The 22,601-nt window shown below is 45.8% G+C and overlaps 1 protein-coding gene across 6 annotated transcripts in view; it reads left to right on the top strand.

The window, feature by feature from the left end:
- ACACB (acetyl-CoA carboxylase beta) overlaps positions 1–22,601 on the top strand; it is a 115,879-nt gene that overhangs the window by 18,120 nt on the left and 75,158 nt on the right. For 2 of the 6 annotated variants that reach the window (XM_066370699.1, XM_066370697.1), the window contains 2 exons: positions 3,333–3,414; positions 7,235–7,866. In XM_066370699.1, coding sequence (XP_066226796.1) covers positions 7,244–7,866 — 623 coding nt within the window. In that variant the 5' untranslated portion in view covers positions 3,333–3,414; positions 7,235–7,243. Of the gene's footprint in view, positions 1–3,332; positions 3,415–7,234; positions 7,867–18,908; positions 19,170–22,601 lie in introns of those variants that run through there. The other 4 variants (XM_066370695.1, XM_066370698.1, XM_066370700.1 and 1 more) reach the window with 2 other exon arrangements.

Here is a 22,601-nt window from a genome sequence, read left to right on the forward strand (position 1 = left end):
GCCCCGTGGGCCGCATGTGGCCCCCCGAGGCCATTTATCCGGCCCCTGCCGCACTTCCGGAAGGGGCATCTCTTTCATTGGTGGTCAGTGAGAGGAGCATAGTTCCCATTGAAATACTGGTCAGTTTGTTTTAAATTTACTTGTGCTTTATTTTAAATATTGTATTTGTTCCCGTGGTTTTTTTTTACTTTAAAATAAGATATGTGCAGTGTGCATAGGGATTTGTTCATAGTTTTTTTTTTATAGTCCAGCCCTCCAATGGTCTGAGGGACAGTAAACTGGCCCCCTGTGTAAAAAGTTTGGGGACCCCTGGGCTAAGCAAAGAGCCTGGGGCGAGCTGGCTGCAGAGTTGTGCAAGTGCTCGGCCGAGTGATCAGCAGAGGGCATGAGCGGAGAGTGGTTCTGGGGTGGATGCAGAACTTGAACCTGTAGGAGCACCTGGAGAAGCCAGGATCACCTTTGCTACATTGTTAGTGATGTCCTCTGCCAGATTTCAAAATTTATCCTGAGGGCTGTGTAAGCCTAGCAATTTCAGGACTCTGACCTTTCTTGACTATGCTTTTAAAGGTTTTCCTGAGGACTTACTATATGTAAGAAATGAGTAAGAAATAGACCCTGTCCCCGAAGCTCCCACCTCCCCAGCTAGAAGCAGGAGGGAGTTGAGGTGAAGGTATAGGAGTTAAGGTCAGTGGTTCTCACCTGAGGGCAATTTTGTCCCCCAGGGACATTTTGCAATGTCCAGAGACATTTTTGGTTGTCACAACTGAGGGAAGGTGCTGCTGGCTTCTAGTGGGCATTGGCTAGGGATGCTGTCCAACATCCTACAATGCATGGGACAGTCCCCCACCACAAAGAATTCTCCAGTCCCAAATGTCAGTAGTGCCTGGGTAAGGGCAGGGGCTTGGGAACCAGAGAGTTGGAGTTGTGCTGTGAACACATGTCCTGTTTTCATTTCTTTGGGAATCTACCTAGGACTGAAATTACTGGGTCACATAGTAATTCCATGTTTAATTTTTTGAGGAGCCACCAGACCAGGGATCAGGAACCTATGGCTCGCAAGCCAGATGTGGCTCTTTTGATGTCTGCATCTGGCTCACAGACAAATTCTTTAATAAAAAAAAAATGTTAAAAATATAAAACATTCTCATGTATTACAATCCATTCATTTTCTACTGCTCATGTTCACAGTTGCAGGTGGCTGGAGCCAATCACAGCTGTCCTCCGGGACAACACCAAATTTTTACTGGATAATGCGTAACATACACGGGTCGTTGTATGGCTCTCACGGAATTACATTTTAAAATATGTGGCGTTCATGGCTCTCTCAGCCAAAAAGATTCCCGACCCCTGCACCAGACTGTTTCCTATGGCAGCAGCACCATTTTACATTGCCACCAGTATTGTACAAGGGGTCCAATTTTTCTACATTCTTACCTAACACTTTCTGTTTTCTTTCTGTCTCTCTGTCCCTCTCCCCCCCCCCCTCCAGCCTCCTCCCTCCTTACCTTTCTGATTATAGCCATCCTAGTGGGTGTGAAGTGGTACATTGTCATTTTGATTTGCTTTTCCCTATGACTAAGGTGGTTGGGTATGTTTTCACCAGCTATTGGCCCTTTGTATATCTTCCTTGATAAAATAATCAAGTTCTTTGTTCATTTGTAAATCAGGTCGTTTGTCTTTTTGTTTGTATGGCCAGTTGCCACGGCCACCATCACAGCCACCATCACTGGCCCAGGCAGGTTCGCATTAGATTCAAACAGTTGGTAATGAAACAATGGAGCCAAGAACTAGTGGGCCATCATTTTTTTTTTTTTTTTTTTTTTTTTTCATTTTTTCTGAAGCTGGAAACAGGGAGAGACAGTCAGACAGACTCCCGCATGCGCCCGACCGGGATCCACCCGGCACGCCCACCATGGGGCGAGGCTCTGCCCACCAGGGGGCGATGCTCTGCCCATCCTGGGCGTCGCCATGTTGCGACCAGAGCCACTCTAGCGCCTGGGGCAGAGGCCACAGAGCCATCCCCAGCGCCCGGGCCATCTTTGCTCCAATGGAGCCTTGGCTGCGGGAGGGGAAGAGAGAGACAGAGAGGAAAGCGCGGCGGAGGGGTGGAGAAGCAAATGGGCGCTTCTCCTGTGTGCCCTGGCCGGAATCGAACCCGGGTCCTCCGCACGCTAGGCCGACGCTCTACCGCTGAGCCAACCGGCCAGGGCAGTGGGCCATCATTTTTAATCCTAGCTTGCACCCTGCGGGCAAGTAAAAACATACAGTGGGAAAACACTTCCCTTTCCATTCAGGGCTCCCAAAGCCACTGACTTATGCGAGTTTCCTAGAATCAAAGGTTTCTAGCTCACCAAACTTATTCACCTCTGTTCCCCATCTCCTTCCTTCTCCCTGCACAAACTCTGCACAAACTGGCTTCTCACTCAGCACTCCACCATCTTGGCTGCTTCTCCTGGTCTCCTCCATGTGGCCTTTCTCTGCACTCTCCTCTAATGCTAATCTCAGGAACCGAGAGAGCAAGCTCCCAGTCTGCCCCACTTTATAGTGTAGATTCAAAACCTTTAATCCAATATATAAACAAGGAAGTCTCTGATACAAAGTCACTTATCTGAGGCATAATGGGATTCCTCATGAGAGTGCACCACCCTACATCATGCAATCAGTCAAGGGTGTGGGGAAAAGCTTAGTCTTAAAACTAAGCCTTAGGCTATAACGACCCAGCCTGTTTACAGCCTGTCCCCCACTCCCAATACAAACCATAAGCGAGCAAACATATATATCATATTTACAAACTTATTTGACCAACATTGTTGTTGTTGTTGTTGTAGGAGTTCTTTATATACAGGTATATTTTAGATACCAAGCCCTTACCAGATATATGGTTTACAAAATTTTTCTCCCGTTCTGTACATTGGCTTTTTACTTTCTTGGTACCTTTTTGATGTACAAAACTTTTTAATTTTTAAAAAATTGTTTCCACCTGACCTGTGGTGGCGCAGTGGATAATGCGTCGACCTGGAAATGCTGAGGTCGCCGGTTCGAAACCCTGGGCTTGCCTGGTCGAGGCACATATGGGAGTTGATGCTTCCAGCTCCTCCCCCCTTCTCTCTCTCTGTCTCTCTCTCTCCTCTCTAAAAATGAATAAAGAAAAAAAAATTAAAAAAAAAAAGATTGCTTTAAAAAAAATTTGTTTCCATTGATTTGAGAGAGAGAGGAAGGGGAAGGGAGAGAGAAAGAGAGAGAGAAAAGCATTGATTCCTTATTCCACTTACCTTAGTTCTTTCCATTTTGTTATGCACTCACTGGTTGCTTCCTGTTTGTGTCCTGACCAGAGATCAAACCTGTGACCTTGGCATGCCAGATGATGCTCTATCCACTGAGTACCTGGCAAGGGCCCAAAACTTCTTAATTTTGGTGAGTTCATTTTCTCTATTTGTTCCTCTGTTGCTCATGGTTTTTTTTGGTGTCATATCTAAGAATACATTGCCAGATCTAAGGTCATGAAGATTTATCTCTGTTTTCTTCTAAGAGGTCTATGGTTTTAGCTCTTATATTTAGGTTGCTGATCCATTTAAAAAAAATTTTTTTTAAGCATTTTAATTTTATTTATTAATTTATTTTGTGACAGAGTCAGACAGAGAGAGTGACAAACAGGAAGGGAGTGAGATGAGAAGCATCAATTCTTTGTTGCGGCACCTTAGTTGTTTGCTGATGATTTCTCATGAGTGCCTTGACCGGGGGCTACAGCAGACTGAGTGACCCCTTGCTCAAGCTGGCGACCTCAGGGTCTTGAACCTGGGTCCTCTGCATCCCAGTCCAACGCTCTATCCACTGTGCCACCGCCTGGTCAGGCAGGTTGCTGATCCATTTTGAGTTGATCTTTGTATATGGTATAAGTGAGGAGTCCAGCTCATTCTTTTGCATGTGGAAATCATTTGTCTCAGAACTATATGTTAAAGATACTGTTCTTTCCCATTGAATGATTTTGATGCCTTTGTCGAAAAAGGTGTTTGTTTTTGAACTCTCAGTTCTATTTCATTAGTCTGTATGTCTGTCTGTATGCTGGTATCACTGCTTTGATACTGTAGTAAGTTTTAAAAGTGTGAAGTGTGAGTCCTCCAACTCTGTGCTTTTTTTAAATATTGTTTTGGCTATTTGGGGCTTCTTGTATTTCCATATGAATCTGTACATCGCTTTTAGTAGTGCCCATCTTAACAACAGTAAATCACAGGATGCCTTTCCTTTAGTTAGGTCTTTAAGTATTTTCAGCAATGTTACCTAATTTTCACTGTGCAGGTCTTCCACCTCCTTGGTTAAACTTATTACTAAGTATTTTACTCTTTTGGATGTTCTTGTAAATAGAATCGCAAATTTCCTTTTGTTTTTGTTTTTTTTTGTGACAGAGAAAGAGAGAGACAGAGAGAGGGACAGATAGGGACAGACAAACAGGAAGGGAGAGAAATGAGAAGCATCAATTCTTTGTTGTGGCAGCTTAGTTGTTCATTGATTGCTTTCTCATATGTGCTTTGACCACGGGGCTACAGCAGAGTAAGTGACCCCTTGCTCAAGCCAGCGACCTTGGGCTCAAGCTGGTGAGCCTTGCTCAAACCAGATGAGCCTGCGCTCAAGTTGGTAACCTTGGGGTCTCGAACCTGGGTCCTCTATATCCCAGTCTATGCTCTATCCACTGCGCCACCACCTGGTCAGGCGCAAATTTCCATTTTTTAAATGTCCTTTTTTGATTGTTCATTTTTGGTGTATAGAAACACAACCGATTTGTGTGTGTTGATCTTGTATCCTACAACTTCACTGAATTTGTTTATTTTTGTTTTCTGTTGTTATTGTTTCTTTAGAATTTCCTACATATAAGATCATGTCATCTGAGAATAAAGATGGTTTTACATCTTCTTTGCCAGTTTGGATGCCTTTTATTTTTTTCTTGTCTAATTTCTCTGGCTAGTACTTCCAGTACAATGTTGAATGGCAGTGGGGAAAGTGGGCACTCTTGTCTTATTCCTGATCTTAGGGGGAAATCATCCAGTCTCTCACTATTGAGTATATATTAGGTTTTCGTAAATGTGCATTATTACATTGACGTTCCTTTCTATTCCTAGTTTTCTGAGTTTTAATCATGAAAAGGTGCTGGATTTTGTCAAATGCTTTTCTGTGTCAGTTGAGTCCTTTGCTCTATTAATATGGTTTGTTACATTGATTGATGTTGAACCATCCTGGACTGACCCTTTCTTTTTTTTTTTTTTTTGGTATTTTTCTGAAGTTGGGAACCGGGAGGCAGTCAGACAGACGCCCGCATGCACCCAACCAGGATCCGCCCGGCATGCCCACCAGGGGGCGTTGCTCTGTTGCGACCAGAGCCATTCTAGCGCCTGAGGCAGAGGCCATAGAGCCATCCTCAGCGCCCGGGCCAACTTTGCTCCAATGGAGCCTTGGCTGCGGGAGGGGAAGAGAGAGACAGAGAGGAAGGAGGGGGCGTGGAGAAGCAGATGGGCACTTCTCCTGTGTGCCCTGGCCGGGAATCGAACCTGGGACTCCTGCACGCCAGGCCGCCGCTCTACCACTGAGCCAACCAGCCAGGGCCTGACCCTTTCTTTTAAAGAAAAACTTGATAACCTTAAAACAAAATCCCTTCTAACCCTGTGTATTACCTGGAAGTTACCCTTGACAACAACATTTTGGCAAATTCTGCTGCCCAAAGTGTGCAAGAAATATGCAGGCCATGTAGTTCTGGGAAATCTTGAGAACTTTTCTGCTTCCCATAGGAATGTTGTGTTGACACTGAAAGAGGAAAAAAAAAACTTTTAGATACTAAATTGATATGTGTAAGCTTTATAATCTATTTTCAAATGCTTTAGTCATAGAATTGTAGCAAAATGGTGGTTCTGAAATTTCAACATGTTCAGGTTGTGTTTTTGTGAGCTTTTTTATTTTTAATTTTTTAAAATTTATTTATTGATTTTAGAGTGAGGAAGGGAGAGAGAGAGTGAGAGACAGATACATCAATCTGTTCTTGTATGTACCCTGACCAGGGACTGAACTGGCAACCTCTGCATATCAGAACTATGCTCTCTAATCAACTGAGCTATCTGGCCAGGGCTTTTGTTAGCTTTTTAAACAATATTTCCTTCAAATAATAATTATCTACCCATTAGTAGGGCAAAGTTAGTGTGGAGGGAAGAAGCATGGGTTAGAAATCAGAATATCTGAATTAATGCATTCAACACAATGAACGCTTGTCCATCATTCAGCTCTCTCGCTATACTGGGCACTGTTCTAGATGCTGGAACAGAACAGACAGGCTCACCATGGTCTTGTTGACCTTTCCTTCTGTTTGTGAGCACACCCCACGTCAGGTGCACTAGCGCTATGAAGAAAATAAGGCAAGGTGGTACCTTTCTTCTTTCCACGGTGATGATTATGATAATAATAATGATGATGGTGATGATAGTGATGAAGATGATGACGACTAAGGTGACAGTCCCTTTATATCTGCAAGTTAGAATACAGTGAAGAGTCTCTTTTTAGGTAACAGCTTTATTGAGATATCATTCACGCACCCTATGACTCACTCATATGAAGTGTACAAGCCAGTGGTATTTAGTATATCCACAGAATTGTGCAACCATCACTGCCCTCAATTTCAGGACATTTTCATTGCTTCAGACACCTTGTGTCCTCTAGCTATCACCCCAATCCCACTAACCCTAGGCAACCACACTTCTGTCTTTATGAATTTGCCTATTCTGGGTATGGATCATAGTATGTATCAGCATTTAATTCTTTTATTTTTTTATGACTAATAATATCCCATTGTATGGATGGACCACATTTTGTTTATCCATTCATCAGTTCATGGACATTTGAATTGTTTCTGCTTTTTGGATATTATGATACCGTAACAGAGCCCTTTAGCCTACATGATCTCATGGAGTTTTCTCTCGCATGCATGTTTATGATTTATGGTGAGCATGTGTTAATGTACCTAAATTAGAGGTGAGATGCACAGATTCAGAGGGGTTAAGGAATGTAGCCAGGAACCCAGCTGGTGGTGGCCAGGAGCCGGGAGGAGGACCCTTTTCCACTCTGCCCAGCACGTCTCCCCTCCGGCTCTCTTGGCTGAATATACAGACCTCATTTGTCTCTCACCCCACTGGCTCCTTTAAGAGAGAAAGAACTTGATAACACAGACCCTAAATTATCTCTTCTTTTCTCCTTACAGGTTTTCTGAATGGTCTTGCTTCTTTTTCTATCTTGTCTGATATTCTTTTCCTGGTTAAAAATCTGGGGGAAAATGACGGACTCCCAGCCAATCACCAAGACTAAACCGGAGGCAAGCTTCATCCCGAGCCAGGAGCCCCTTCCGGCGTCCGACAGCTCAGAGGAGCCACTGCAGAGTAATGGGGACAGCAGCTCTCTGCCGAAGAGTTCTAACCAGGCTGAGCCAGCCTCCCACAAAGGTCCCAAAGATGCCTGTCAGCGAAGAGCCTCCCGGCCACCCCCACATCGGAATCCCCCCAGAAGTCCCCTTCCCTCCCGCGATGCCTCCCCAGCCAGCGGGACAAGAACCCAAGGCTTGGAGGTCCCAGATACCAATGGCCTGTCCTTGCCAGGCAGATCCCAGGCCCGGGCCAGACCCCTCTCCAAAGAAGATGAGAAGCAGGAGCACATTAAGAGGCAGCTGATGACTAACTTCATCCTGGGCTCCTTTGACGACAACTCCTCTGATGAGGACCCTGGCACTGCCTCGTTCCGGGACTCTTCCCGCAAGGGCAGCCGGGCCAGCCTGGGCACCCTGTCCCTGGAGGCTGCTCGGATTGCAGGTGGCTCCGAGTCCCCCATCCCCACTATAAGGTAATGTGCCCTTTGTCCTCATAACTGGGAAGGAGGTGCAGAGTTAGGGAGGGGTCTGCACCCTTGCCTGCTTCGTCAAGCCATCCACACTGATGCCAACATTTCCAGGGGAGCTGTGTGAAAAGCAGGAGACCTTATCCTTCCTTCCTTTCTTCCTTTTAGAATCATTTCTTAAACTGCCACATGTCCAGGAAACACTTTCTAGCCCATCTCAACCTAGTTAGGGAAGATGACCTTACATGTAACTAGTTATAATTTAAGCCAATGAGCTAAGTCTGGTGAGTGCCACAAGGGATGATGGGAGCCTGGAGGACAGGAAAGTGTCCCTGCCTCCTATATCGACATTCATTTATTTGTTCATTTCTCCATTCATTTATTCAACAGGTAGCTAACAACAGAAAAGTAGGCCTTCTCCTAGGGCCTCAAAAGGAGAAAATCAATTACTGTAACCATATATTGTCCATCTGATTGTTAAAAACAAGTAGCTATAGGTCTATCACAGGTGGAACTGTCCCAGGGGTGCAGGTGGTAGCTTTATTGGGGGAGGGGTGTTGTTTTGTTATCAACTTGCCACCTCCATTCCCAAATTCCAAATGGGATACAGTAGACCCAGGTAGATAACTCAGGAACTATAGGAGAGCAGAGACAAGAGGCACCAGGAAGGACTCTGCCCCCTTCCAGGGTCCCTTTCTCCTTCCGGTTTGCCTTCCCTGGGGTGGGGGTGGGATCTCACTGGCTGTGCTTTCAGGCAGTCCTTGTAGATGCTCTACCAAAATGAGAAAAACCTGGGTAAGGAGATGGGCTCTTCCCAAGTTCCCAGTGAGCTTAATTTTAAGCCTGGTTACTGGAAGAAAGAAAGAGAAATTAAAAAGAAAATGTGCATGTTTCCTATGCTGATGATCTCCAAGGGAAGACTATTTTGAGCTTCTGGAAGGGTTACAGGAAGAAAAGGCTTCAGCATATGGTACAAAGAGCACCTGGTTCAACCCTGGCTCTGCCAGCCCTGATATTTTCGTTGCATAGAAATTTAGCATTGTAAGTAAATCATTTATTGTGCCTTGTTCCTAGCAAAGCATGGAGGCAAGGAGCAGAGGAATCTTGTTTTTTTTAATAAATTGGAGGCACCAAACGTTGAGATGAATGTACATATAGGGTAGTGTTGGGCGCAGGGAGGACTGATGTGCTGTGTGACCTTGTGTAGATCTCTTACCTTCTCTGTGCCTCCAATTCCTCATCTGTAGTGTGAGGAGGCTGGACCAGCCCCCTGAGGTATGAGCCCTGGTCACAAAGCTTACTGAATACACAGTTCTTTTGTCTCCAGTCCATGTGCTTTTCAAAGTTGGGAAATTTAGAATCTTAGCCCCTGGGGGCAACTAGGCTAGTTCTGCTGGTGCTGCCCAGGTTCTGGTATTTCCGTGAGGAACGTTTCCAGTCCCCACTGGAGGGGAACCACATGTGTTCCTTGTTTCTGACTAGTGATCATCCCATGTGGAGGTATCTTTGGGGAGTCAAGGTTTAGACACTCGTTCTAGTGCTGGTGACTCCAGGGGTTGGCGGCATGAAAAAAAAGATGTCAAAACCCATGTTCCAGCCGGTTGGAAACAATGCCTCAAAATGAGGCTGCGTACTGTTACCTGGTTGCAGAGTTTTCTCCTTGGTATTCTGGCATCTTTGCGGACCCCAGTAGTCTGGTCTTTGGCGGTCCTCTGTTGACCCTTCTGCTCATACCACTGGTAGGGCCTTGGGCTATCTCTCTGAAGTGGTATTCAGGGGGACTCCCAACACTTCCCCCCAAAGGAGTGTTGCTTTGTGGAGGGCCACAGCTGGACTATTCTCTTATAGAGAGTAGTGATGCGTTTTCCTGGGTGCCCCCCAGGTCAGATGCTCCAGCCGGTTTCATATGTGGCTCATCGAGTTTGGGGGTGGGCAGGCTGGCATGCTGCTTGCCTGCCACCAGCTGGAGCATCGAGGAAATGAAGCCTGTCATGGAAGGCCAACAGGGTGACAGAGTCCCTGTTAGTTCCAGGAAGTTCCCTTTATTATGTTTTTTCCTGGTAAGCTGCTCACTGGTCTGCACACTCAGGCAAACCTCCTGACCATTTGGACTCAGTTTCTGCAAAATGGAAACAGAAAGTAGGGGCTTGGACCAGTCCTTCTAGCCTGGCTCCAACTCCTTCCCTGTTTCTCAGACAGAAAGCAAAGGCCTGGAGAGTTTATTCTAGGGCTCTGTGCTCACATGGAAACCACAGCAAAGAAGGATCTGTGGATCTTCCCTACCCCCTGCCACATACACACACAATTTCCTCCAGAGCCACTTGGTCTCTGTGCCACTTGAAGGTCACCTTGTGGTCCACCTGGGTCTTTTCCCGCCAGGCCACCAACTGGGAGACTAGCAAGGCCATGGATAGAAAATGCACATGTGTAATGTCTGGGGGAAAGCTCTTTTTTTTTTTCATTGATTTGAGAGAAAGAAGCACCAACTCGTTTCACTTAGTTGCTCCATTTAGTTGTGCACTCATTGATTGCTTCTTGCAAGTGCCCTGACTGGGAGTCAAACCTACGACCTCTGGGGCGCTGGGTTGCCGCTATCCACTGTGCAACCTGGCCAGGGCTGGGGTGGCTGTCGGGGAGCTCTTTTTGAAGCAGTCTGCAAAGGGAGGGCCCTTGTTCTTCCTGCTGTGCCCTCCCCATCTCAGCCCTGTGAGCTGAGACGCTCCCTTTTCTTCTTTGCGTCCTAGACCTTCCACCAGGGCCTGCTCCGTGGCCTTGACCTGTGTGGGCACACAGTGTGCGCACTCGGCAGTGTGCGCACTCGGTTGAGTGCTCTGTTGTCACCATCCTGAGAGTCTTAATAAGTTTTGAGCAAGGAGCTCTACGTTTGGCCCTGGGCCCTGTAAATTCCAGTCCTGTCCAATCCCCCAGCTTTTGCTTATCAAAGTCCCCACCTCCGAGGGTCTTCCCCATCTCCCTCACCCACCTGTAAAGTATTCCTGTTGCGCCCCTAGTTTCTACATCCGTCACTCTGATGTGTTGTTTTCACAACACTCCTTGAGATTATGTCATCGGTTTCCTTACTTGTTTAGATGTTACTGTCTCCTGCACGCTCCATGAACACAGGGGTCTCCGCTTTCCCCACTACCTAGCCTCGTGTGGACTCACGGCTGCCTTTGGATAAATACTTGACAAACGCAGGAATGAAACGAGCAACTCAAACCTGTAAAAGACAGGATTCTGTATTTCTGGGACATGCAGAGCACATGGTGCACGAATGAGTCTGGGAATGGACCAGTGAGTGGATGGATGCTTGAAGGAACAATGAATAGACATTTTGTTGTTGCTCTTTAACAGAAGTAGAATATTTGTTTTCTTAATTTTTTTTTTTTTTTTTTTGCCTAAATCTTATAATTTTGAGAACTAGTTCTGGGGTTAAACTCCAATTTTGAATTTTTCTTCTGCTTTTAATATAGGTATGTAATCCCTCCGCCACCTCCTTCTATTTTCCCAGCTGACAAGAGCTGGCTAAAATTGTAGATCCAGTGACTTTGTGCTGTCCAGGTCTCCCCTGCCTGCCACCTCCCTGGTCTCTCCCCTTTTTTTTTGGTTCATCTCAGGCCAGAGGTTGGGACTTGGCCTTTCCTTGTACTTGGAAACAGTCCCTGAGGGTTGGAATTCCCATGCAACCCTCAGAAATAGAGGTGATGAAAACATAACATGACGTGGCAAAATAGATGCTTACGTACTGTGAAGTGAAGGTTACAGGGTTGTCCCATTTCTTTAACAAGCAGCAGTGTGGCTAGTGCACCATGTACCTGGGATGAGATACCATGTCCAAAGCTGCCTCTTACCAGCTTGTTACCCTAATAATGCTGCCCTGTGGGATGCATGTGCGGACCGAGTGGGATGGGATGGGTTCAGGATTGCGCAACTCAGTCCTGAAACTTAAAAGTTACGAAACTCAAGTTCATGAGTTGGCAGTGAACACATTTAACAGCAAACTGGACTGAAATAGTTGTGGAGTTATTTATAGTGTTCAGCCCATTTTATGTGAATGTTTGTGTCTTCTGCTGCTGAAATGTTAACATGAAAATGTGTAACTACAGTTTTACCTTCCTAATATAATTTCCCAATTCCGAAGTCCATAGAGGCCCTGGGAGTTCCAGAAAAAGGACTGTGGACGTGTGTATGTAGTGTGCTTAGAACAGTCTTGACACATGTTAAGCACACACAAAATGCTTGTGCTTAATAAATGTGTGTGGCGGGAAAGAAGGGAAGGATTGTCTTCAAATTGTTAATAATCATTGTCTTTATGTGGTACGATTATTAGTAATTTAAATTTTCTTCTGTTTTTTAACTTTCTGCTGTAAATATGGTTATAACATGTTTTAACAATGTTTAATTATAAAACATAAAAGATATTGGGGAGGGAAGTGAACCAGTTCTCTCACTTTCTAGATAAGAAGCTGAGGCTTGGAGAGGTTCAGGGGTCTGTCCAAGGTTTCCCAGCAAGATTGCCATAGGCCCAGAGCGCCATTTGAACCCAGACCCTCAGCAGATGGGGGTCTGAAAACTCCCAATATTGATATTACCGCCTAATCTGGACTCCAGCGAAGGCACCTCCATCCTCCTTCTGATGTATTCTTTCCATTAGTAGAAGAGTCAGGTGCCAGGACAATTTATCAAGGGACCACTCAGCTGTGTGATCTTGGGGCCATTACCTACCCTCTCTGGGCCAGACTGGATGCTCTGAGGTCCTTTGTGGCTCTGAAACTCTTTGTTTATGCTTCTTTGTGTGTGGAGGGAGAGGTGGGGGCTGAGACATGGGGGAAAGGGAGCAGCTGGAAATTGGAAAAAGCTTGTTAATTAAAAAAAAATTATTTATTGATTTTAGCGAGAGAGGAAGGGAGAGAAAGAGCGACAGGAACATTGAACTGTTCCTATATGTGCCCTGACCGGGGATCTAACTGGCAAACTCTGCACTTCGGGATGATGCTTGAACCAACTGAGCTGTCCAGCCAGGGCAAAAAAGCTTGTTAATTTATAATCATTTTCTCCTTTGCCAATTACTATAGAGAGCCTGGGTTCCAGGCCAGTTCAAGCTAAGAGATAAAATGGTCAAGCAGAGAAACTAAAGTTTATCTCCTCTGTTTATTGACTTGGGGGCATTTATTGCAGCCCTGCTGGGTGGGTGCCAGGCACTGCAGATGGCGTTATGGTCACAGAGATGGGGAGGCCTGGCCTCTGCCCTTAGGGGAGGACAGGATAGGGCTGAGAGGTGACGAGCCCAGAGCATCTCCCTTCGTAGAGGGAGAGTGGAGTGGTTAGGACTACTCACGCTGGAGGCCAGCTGACTGAGGACTGGCCTGCTGACTCCTCCACTCAGCCATCGTGGGACCTGGGGCTAAGCTGTCACCTTTCGGTGCCTTAGCATCTTCTGAAACGAGGCCACAGTGGCACCTGCCTCACAAGGCCAGTGTCAGGCTCAGTTGAGTTGCTCTGAGCACAGCACTTAAAAGCAGCACCCACCGTGCAGTCATTGCCATTAAGTGCAAAGCCCAATGTCATAGTAAGGGCCCAGGACCTGCAGTTACACACGTCTGGATTCAAATCTCAGAGCAGTTTCATGACTTCTCTGAGCTGCAGCTTCCTTCTCTGTTGAAGCAGGATAGTACTAGGTCGACCTTGGAAGTGTGTTGCGATCACACAGGAAGAAGCGCTGGGAGTGGATGGCCCCGGGCTGCCTCGGTTGCCATCTGCTCAATGGCATCTCCCTAATTCTTGCCTGTGATCATGTCTGTTCCCAAGCCCTGCCAGGCCTATACTTGTAAGGTATGGCAATTTGTGTTCATGGAGGAGGAAGAGGGTTTGAAAAAGCAGGTGAAGTGTCTCTGATACAGAATAAAATACAAACCAGCACACAGGCACTGGGTCTTTTCTCTGCCATTTCCCAAAATGCTCATTTCCACTCTGGGAGGGGTGAGTTTGAGAGGTTTAGCAACACACACCTCAGATCCTAGGAAGGTGAGTGAGGGTCTGTAGGGTCTGGTGTGAAGGAGGCACCCCTGCCAGGGAATGAAGGCACACTGGAAAGCAAACTGTCACCTGGGGCCTTGCATCACCCTCCCTGTCCCGGATAGCATCTTGCATGGGCTTGCAGTCGATACCTCCCCAGCCCTGTCCTGTTCATGGTCGCCATCCACACCTATTCTCATCAGTTCTGAGTAGGGGGCAGCTCATAAAACTTTATACTCTCTGTAAATATTTTTATTTGTCTCTAAATGAAATGCAACAAATCTTTCTATAATGTCTTTATTCATTTATTGATTTAGGAAGGGGCCCACAGATCCCCATTTTCTTTTTTTAAAAATTTTATTTATTGATGCCTGACCTGTGTTGGCACAGTGGATAAAGTGTTGATCTGGAATGCTGAGGTTGCCAGTTTGAAACCCTGGGTTTGTCTGGTCAAGGCACATATGAGAAGCAACTGCAAGTTGATGCTTCTTGCTCCTTCCCCACACCTTTCTCTCTCTCAAATCAGTAAATAAAACCTTTTTTAAAAAATTTAATGATTGATTTAAGAGAGAGAGAGATAGAGAGAGAAAGAAACACCTGTCTGTTTCTTTGTGTGCCCTGACCGGGGATCAAACCCAGCAACCTCTACATATTGGGACGATGCTCTAATCAACAGAGCTATCTGGCCAGGGCTTATTATTATTATTATTATTTTATTTTTAGAGAGAGAGAGGGAGACAGAGAGAAACATCAATTTGTTTTACTTATTTATGCATTCATTGCTTGAGTCTTATATGTGCCTTGACCAGGGGTTGAACCTGCAACCTTGGCATATTGGGACAACACTCTAACCCACTGAGCTACCTGGATAGGATTCCCATTTTTAAATCTCTTTAGCTCCTAAGATGTTTTCTGGGAGCCAGGGATAAAGGGGATCCCTGTCTTTTGGTGGTTTTATTTGTGAGATGAATATTGAGGCCCATTGGAGCTTGGCTATTAATACAGGGTACGGAGTGACTAACCATCTCATTTTCCCTTCCCCTTAAGCATCAGCAACATGTTTTAGAAAAAATTTTTACTTCTGCTCTATACTTATTGAATATTTCTCTCGCCATATATTGAAAGGGGTTATTTTTTAATTAATTACTTTTTATGGATTGATTTTAGAGAGAGGAAGGGGGGATGGAGAGAGAGAGAGAGAGAGAGAAACATCAATTGTTGTTCCACTTAGTTATGCATTCATTGGTTGTTTCTGATCAGGGATAGAACCTGCAAACCTGGTGTATCAGTACATAGCTCTAGCTAACTAGCCTAATCTGCCAGGCTGAAGTGAATTTTCTTATTTATTTTCTTATTTTATTTTATTTTTGTATTTTTCTGAAGTGAGAAGCAGGGAGGCAGAGAGACAGACTCCCCTACATAAGCCCGACCGGGATCCACCTGGCGTGCCCACCAGGGGTGATGCTCTGCCCTTCTGGGCTGTTGCAACCCTAGCCATTCTAGCTCCTGAGGCGGAGGCCATGGACCCATTCTCAGTGCCTGGGCCAACTTTGCTCCAATGGAGCCTTGGCTGTGGGAAGGGAAGAGAGAGACAGAGAGGAAGGAGAGGAAGAGTGGAGAAGCAGATGGGTGCTTCTCCTGTGTGCCCTGGCTGGGAATCGAACCCGGAACTTCCCTATGCCGGACCCACACTCTACCACTGAGCCAACCATCCAGAGCCAATCTTATTTTATCTTTTAACAAAATCATATTACATGTCAATGGTTTTACAGAAGAGGAGGTAGAGAGAAGGGCTTTGCTCAGGGTCACACAGTGAGTAGGAACAGGCCTGGGGTCAATCATTGCTCATGTCTTTCCGCCATGCCACTGGCCACTTGCATGTTCATTTTCTTGTTGATTGTTTGGGTGTGCTATCTCTGACCTGAGTTTTTCCTCTGCAATACCAACAAGTTAAATATAGCCTCTGACAAACCTGAGGAGATGGGCGTACAGCACGAATTTGCAAGTACAGCCAAGTTTGAACTATTTCATTGCAAATCACAAGTACTGATGTTTGTATTAATGGTGGTGTTGGCATAGGAGTGTGTATTAGTCTTTTCCTTCCTATCATCTATTCCCTAATTATTCAGGCAGAGCCTGACCTGTGGTGGCATAGTGAATAAAGCGTCGATCACTGAGGTTGCCAGTTGGAAACCCTGGGCTTCCCTGGTCAAGGCACCTATGGGTGTTGATGCTTCCTGCACCTTCCCCCTTCTCTCTCTCTCTCCTCTCTCTAAAATGAATAAATAGGCCTGACCTGTGGTGGCGCAGTGGATAATGCGTCGACCTGGAAATGCTGAGGTCGCCGGTTCGAAACCCTGGGCTTGCCTGGTCAAGGCACATATGGGAGTTGATGCTTCCAGCTCCTCCCCCCTTCTCTCTCTCTGTCTCTCTCTCCTCTCTCTCCCTCTCTGTCTCTCTCTCCTCTTTAAAAATGAATAAATAAAATAAAAAAATTTAAATGAATAAATAAAATCTAAAAAAATAAAATAAAATAATGCAGGCAGGAACCCAAGCCATTATCACTCTAATGACATGCAAAGCCCAGCCATGAAGTCCCTTTCTTTTTCTTTTCCTTTTTTTACAGGGACAGCGAGAGAGTCAGAGAGAGGGATAGACAGACAGGAATGGAGAGAGATGAGAAGCATCAATCATCAGTTTTTTGTTCATTGATTGCTTTCTCATATGTGCCTTGACCATGGGCCTTCAGCAGACCGAGTAACCCCTTGCTCGAGCCAGAGACCTTGGGTCCAAGCTGGTGAGCTTTTTGCTCAGGCTAGATGAGCCCGCGCTCAAGCTGGCAACCTCAGAGTCTCGAACCTGGGTCCTTCCGCATCCCAGTATGACGCTCTATCCATCCACTGCACCACCGCCTGGTCAGGCATGAAGTCCCTTTCATTCATTCATTCATTCATTTATTTATTTATTTATTTATTACAGAGACAGAGTCAGAGAGAGGGGATAGACAGGGACAGACAGACAGGAACGAAGAGAGATGAGAAGCATCAATCATTAGTTTTTCATTGCGCATTGCAGCACCTTAGTTTTTCATTGATTGCTTTCTCATATGTGCCTTGACCATGGGCCTTCAGCAGACCGAGTAACCCCTTGCTGGAGCCAGCTACCTTGGGTTCAAGCTGGTGGGCTTTTCCTCAAACCAGATGAGCCTGCACTCAAGCTGGCGACCTCGGGGTCCTGAACCCGGGTCCTCTGCATCCCAGTCCGACGCTCTATCCACTGCGCCACTGCCTGGTCAGGTTGAAGTCCCTTTCTTGAGAGCCCTGAGTAAAGCTGTGTTTTAGGGTGTATGAGCAGAGAAGTTAAAATAGCCACACAGTGTTCAACGATGGTTGGGGTTTTGTCAATATAGAGTAAACGTTTACAGCAATGCATGTAAACTGGAGAGAGTTCTCTCCTGTGTGATCCTGACTTTGGGTAGAGTAGGGTGTTTTGAAATACTGTCATTTCCTGGTTTTGTTTTTCCTATTTTAAGGTGGTTACATTTAAATTTGGGTCAATGAGGAACAAATACTTTTTTATTTATTTTATTTTATTTTATTTTTTTACAGGGACACAGAGAGAGAGAGTCAGAGAGAGGGATAGATAAGGACAGACAGACAGGAACGGAAAGAGATGAGAAGCATCAATCATCAGTTTTTCATTGCGACACCTTAGTTGTTCATTGATTGCTTTCTCATATGTGCCTTGACCGCGGGTCTTCAGCAGACCAAGTAACTAACCCCTTGCTCAAGCCAGCGACCTTGGGTCCAAGCTGGTGAGCTTTTTGCACAAGCCAGATGAGCCTGCACTCAAGCTGGCGACCTTGGGGTCTCGAACCTGGGTCCTCTGCATCCCAGTCCAACGGTCTATCCACTGTGCCACCGCCTGGTCAGGCGAGGAACAAATACTTTTTGATTTTAGTTGGAAACATAAAAAAAAAATATCAGCCTCAGGTGGGTTTCTTTATTGGAGAGACTGAGGCAAGGCCACAAAGAACATTCTAGATACTCTGAAGAACTGAGAATTTTGTTCACCTGTTTTATTTTTTTTAACCTATTCTTGAAATGTTATTTAATATATGGTTAAAGCACTACTAACCATTGCCTTTAGGCAGGGCTGCTAATACAACTCCAAAGGGAGGTCCCTGATCCTTTTCTGGTCATGTAGATGGCGCCCCCTGGAGGTGTGGCCCTGGCTATGTCTTGGAAGGGAATCATTTACAAACACATTATATATTTTTTTGTTTGCTATGAGCAGACTACATTTATTATTATTGCAGTGTTTTGAATCTTTTTGATTTGTTGCGAATACTTGGAGAAGCATTCATTCCTTCATTCTGCCTGGGTTCAAGTCACCAGGTGTCACCTTGGGCAACATACAGCCCTGCATTATGAGAATGAAAACAATAAGATTGCTGCTAGGGTTAAATGAGACAAAGCACACAAAAAAGCACTCAGTAAATGTTCGTATTACCACAAAGAAGCTTATTTAGGGCCACAGGTTGTCTGGGGTCTTCCCGGTCTAGGAGGCCCTCACTTTAGAAGGGGACCCCGGTGGTTTAAAGAATGTGCTAAAAGAGGTCTCTAGGGGAGGCGGGGGCATGGAGCAAACATGTACGTGGAAGTAGGGGTGAAGGAATAAGCAAAAGCAGGAACTTGGAAGCCAAAAGTTGACTTCTGGGGCTTTCACCAGGCACCGTGTTGACAGTTGACTCACATTTCAAATAACCCACATTTTCCACCACTTCCCTATTGTATGTGAATTCAAGCGCATATGTTTGCGAGTATTTTGTAGCTGCCAATCTGGAGGCAAGTAGCCAAGACGTCTTTTTTCACCGGCAGCTGTAGCGGGGCGCCCAAGGTCAGCTGCGGCTCCGCCATTGGAGGGTCAAGTGGGCGGGACCGTCCTGGGAAGGCGGGGTCTGATTGGGGCGGGGGTGAGGGCGAGGCCTGGGTTGGCGCGTCCGCCCCTGACTCTTGCGCGCAGGAGGCATTTCGGGATGGAGGAAGCGCAACGCCAAGTTGGGCGCTTGCAGGCTGCTGCACAACTCGGCCTGAGAGGCCCTCTAGGACCGCTCCTCCGCCTTCTGGTCGCGACCTGGGTGCCCCGCTGGGCCCCGGGCCCCGGGTCTGCTTCAGGAGGTTAGGGGGACGCAATGCTCTGCGTCCCAGCAGGAACCCGGTGGGATTGGCCGGCGGGACGGTCATCATGAGCCCTGCCAAATGCAAGGTCTATTTCCCTGATGGCAAAGTAAAGTAAGTAAGCCTGCAGTTTTAATGAACGTGAAGTTAACTTTTACAAACTTATGCAGCACTCTCCCTACTTCCCGCTTGTCCCACGTGAAGTCAAGCTCTTAGCACCACCCCCTCTTCCCCGTCTCCACCCAGAGAAATGCAGGCTTCAGTTTGGCGGCTGGGGAGATGGAGGCCGCCCTTCTAAGATACTAAGCTGGTTTTGGCGGTTGGAGAGGAGGTCGGATTTGACAGTGATGTTGATTGGAGGAGGTCGCTCAGGAGCACACAGGTGCCTCAAGGTTGACCGATTGGTGGGGGCCACTGTTCCCTCCTCTTCCTCCCCTTAGCCTTGATAAAGATGATGGTCGTGGAAAGCAGGTGTCTTTGAAACCTAGTGATTGTGAAGACAGGGGTGCATCAAAGAGCCACCTGAGTAGGCATCATATTTAAGGTTATTTTTCTGAGCAGGTTAGTGTAAGCATTTCTATGCATTGAGTTACTCTTAGCCACTCCTGCTAGATTTCTTTCTTTTTCATTTTTTTGCATTTAAAAAAAATTACCAAAGTGGTGTTATGTTTGTTGTTGAAAATCCAGACAATTCTAGATAAGCAGAAAGGAGAAACAAAAATCACCCATACCCCCCTCCACCGCCATGATGTTTTTTAACAGTTGCTGTGTATCCATCAATACAGCCTCCCCCCCTTGCAGGTGTTTTAATATATGAACTTGAAGCATACAGAACATATTCACTCTTAACTTGCTTTTTCACTTGACATTAACTATTCTACCACTGGCTCAGCTGACTGTGCCCCGCAGCCTAATTTTGTACAGTTTGCAAGTTAAGCATGGGTTTTAACTTTCAGATGGTTAAAAAAATATCAAAAGAGGAATGCGATTTGTACTATTTGCTGATATGTAAACCATACATGAAATTTAACTTCCGGTGTCCACAAATAAAGTTTTATTGGAACACAGCCATGCTCATCGTTTATATATTGTCTATGACTGCTTTCAAACTTCAGGGGCAGAGTTAAGTAAGTAGTGGTACAAAGACTGGGTTATCAAATCTAGAGTATATACTATCTGGTCCTTTACAGAAAATATTTGTCAACCTTTGTTCTACATCATGCTTTTTACTGGGTTTATAGATTCTTTTAGAATGCTTAAGAAACATGACCTATGCCTTCGAGGAACTTGAACCAAGGTGGGAGGGAACTGGGTGTTTTCTCAGTAATTCAAATTCAAGGCCTGCGTGGTGCAACAGTAATAACTGCTATCATTCCTGTGTGCTTTCGCCTTGTAGGCGTGCTCGCATGCCACCTTTTCACCACCACCAGGGGGCGCTAAGTGGGTGCTGCTGTCATCCCATTTTATAGACCAGTTAACTGAAGGTCTCCGTGTCAAGTGAGAACATAACCCAGATTCATGCTCAGTCTGTTGCCCAAATGGATCTTTTTAGGTAGCCAGTTTCTGCTTCTTTAAGAGTACAGCTTCAAAAATAAGAGTCCTTTCCTAATGTTGGGCTAGTCAAAAGGTTAAAGAAGTTGGCTGAAAACTAGTTACTGCAGCTCATGAGCTTGCCAGGGAGTGTGTAGGAGCTGGAAGGAACTCACTGGTTGTTATAATTCCTCTGGTGGAGCATTCAGAAAAGGCGATAGCTATGTCCCTGACATGTGGTCAGCCTGCCAGCAGGGAGGCTGACCTTGTAGTTGTTTGGTCCTTCTTGAGAGGAGACTAATGGAGTGTTCAGTTCCCTCCCAGGAACGCTCAGGGTGTGTCTGAGCAAAGGGCCTGCGGGGGGCAGGGAGCACCGGTTTGGATCTTTCTTATGCGCTGAGTCTTTTATTGAGCCTGGAGGTCACATTTCTTCCACATTTGGAGCCCTGATTTAACTCCTCTGGCAATAACACCCAAGCAGGCCACAGGGCTACACAGGATATTATTTTCCTGATCTATAAAGTTGTTTACTTCAAAAATTTGACATATAATTGTTGAATCAGACTTAATTGTCCACTTTAATTTTTTGTTGTTGATTGATTGATTTTAGACAAGGAGGGGAGGAAGAGGGAGAGGGAAGCATTCATTTGTTGTTCCACTTAGTTGTACATTCATTGGTCACTTCCCATATGTGCTCTGACTGGGAATCGAACCTGCAACCTTGGTGTTTTGGAATGACACTCCAACCAACTGAGCTGACCAGCCAGAACCTGTATATTTTTTAACCACCAAAAATACCTTTCATAAACCACTTTAATCCAAAAGAATAAACTTGTGAGAAATTGGAATTGTACCTGCAAATTCAGCTTGTGTCATCACCATATTTATAATAATATGAAGATGCTTTATTAGGTCATGGCATGTTCCCTCTCTTAGCTTAAGAGTTGCTAAAAAGATGGAGTTAGCCCCACTCTGCCACTGAGCTGTGTGATATTGAGCAAGTGCCATCAACCCTTTGAACCTCAGTTTCCTCATCTATCAGTGGTGCTCATTCTAACAGGCCTTCCCAGGGTTTGTGAGACTGCCCGGGCTGGAACCCAGCACTGTGCCTGATGCCCAGCACCTGGAGCTGCTAGCATTAAGTGCAATCTTAGGTCAGCACAGACATTTGCACAGCCAGTAGCAGTAAAGTAACGACAGTACTGTAGGGAAAGAGGTCTGTGGAGTTAAGAGGCCTTTGGGATCCTGTCCCGAAGACTAGGCCATCTACTAAGGAGCCAGGACTAATAGAAAGGCAAGGTCCCAAATGCTGACCAGCAGCCCTCTGAGTGCAGAGGGGGCCAGAGTGCAGAGAATGGAGAAAGGCACTGTGAATGAATGGGATGAAATAAACTTGGTGAAAGAAAGGCAGAAGAATCTTGTCTTCAGTGAGGTCCACAATGCCCTGTGTTGAGTGACATCACTACTGTGGGACTCCTGGTCAGAACCAAGGCCAGCAGTTAGTGTCGAAATGCTGGTTATGGATCTATCTGTGGTTCTCCCCCTGCCTGTATATCAGAATTTCCTGGAGGTACTTTTGAAAAATGTAAATGCCTGGGTGCCTCCCAACCCTTACCCCCAGGCATGCTAGTGAATTAGTCCAGGTCGGGCCTGGGCATCAGTATTTTTTTAAAGCTTTTCATATGATGGGGTATATACAGTCAGGACTGAAAACCGCTGCCTAACTTGAAGTTGGCAAACTTTTCATAAAGGGCCAGACAGTAAATATTTTCAGCTTTGTGGCCGTATGATTTGTGTCACAACCGCTCGGTTCTGCTGTTTCCTGCACCAGCAGCCATAGATCCTAGGCAACCAAATGGGCCTGACAGTATTCCAATCACCCTTTATTTATGGACAATGAAATTTGAATTTCATATAATTTTCACGCATCACAAAGTACAATTCTTTGTCAAACATTTTAAAAATGTAAAAACCATTATTCGCATGTGGGAGGTACAAAAGCAGATGGTAGACTGG

Source organism: Saccopteryx leptura, chromosome 2 (genome assembly GCF_036850995.1).
Source record: "Saccopteryx leptura isolate mSacLep1 chromosome 2, mSacLep1_pri_phased_curated, whole genome shotgun sequence".
Classification (NCBI taxonomy): Eukaryota; Metazoa; Chordata; class Mammalia; order Chiroptera; family Emballonuridae; genus Saccopteryx; species Saccopteryx leptura.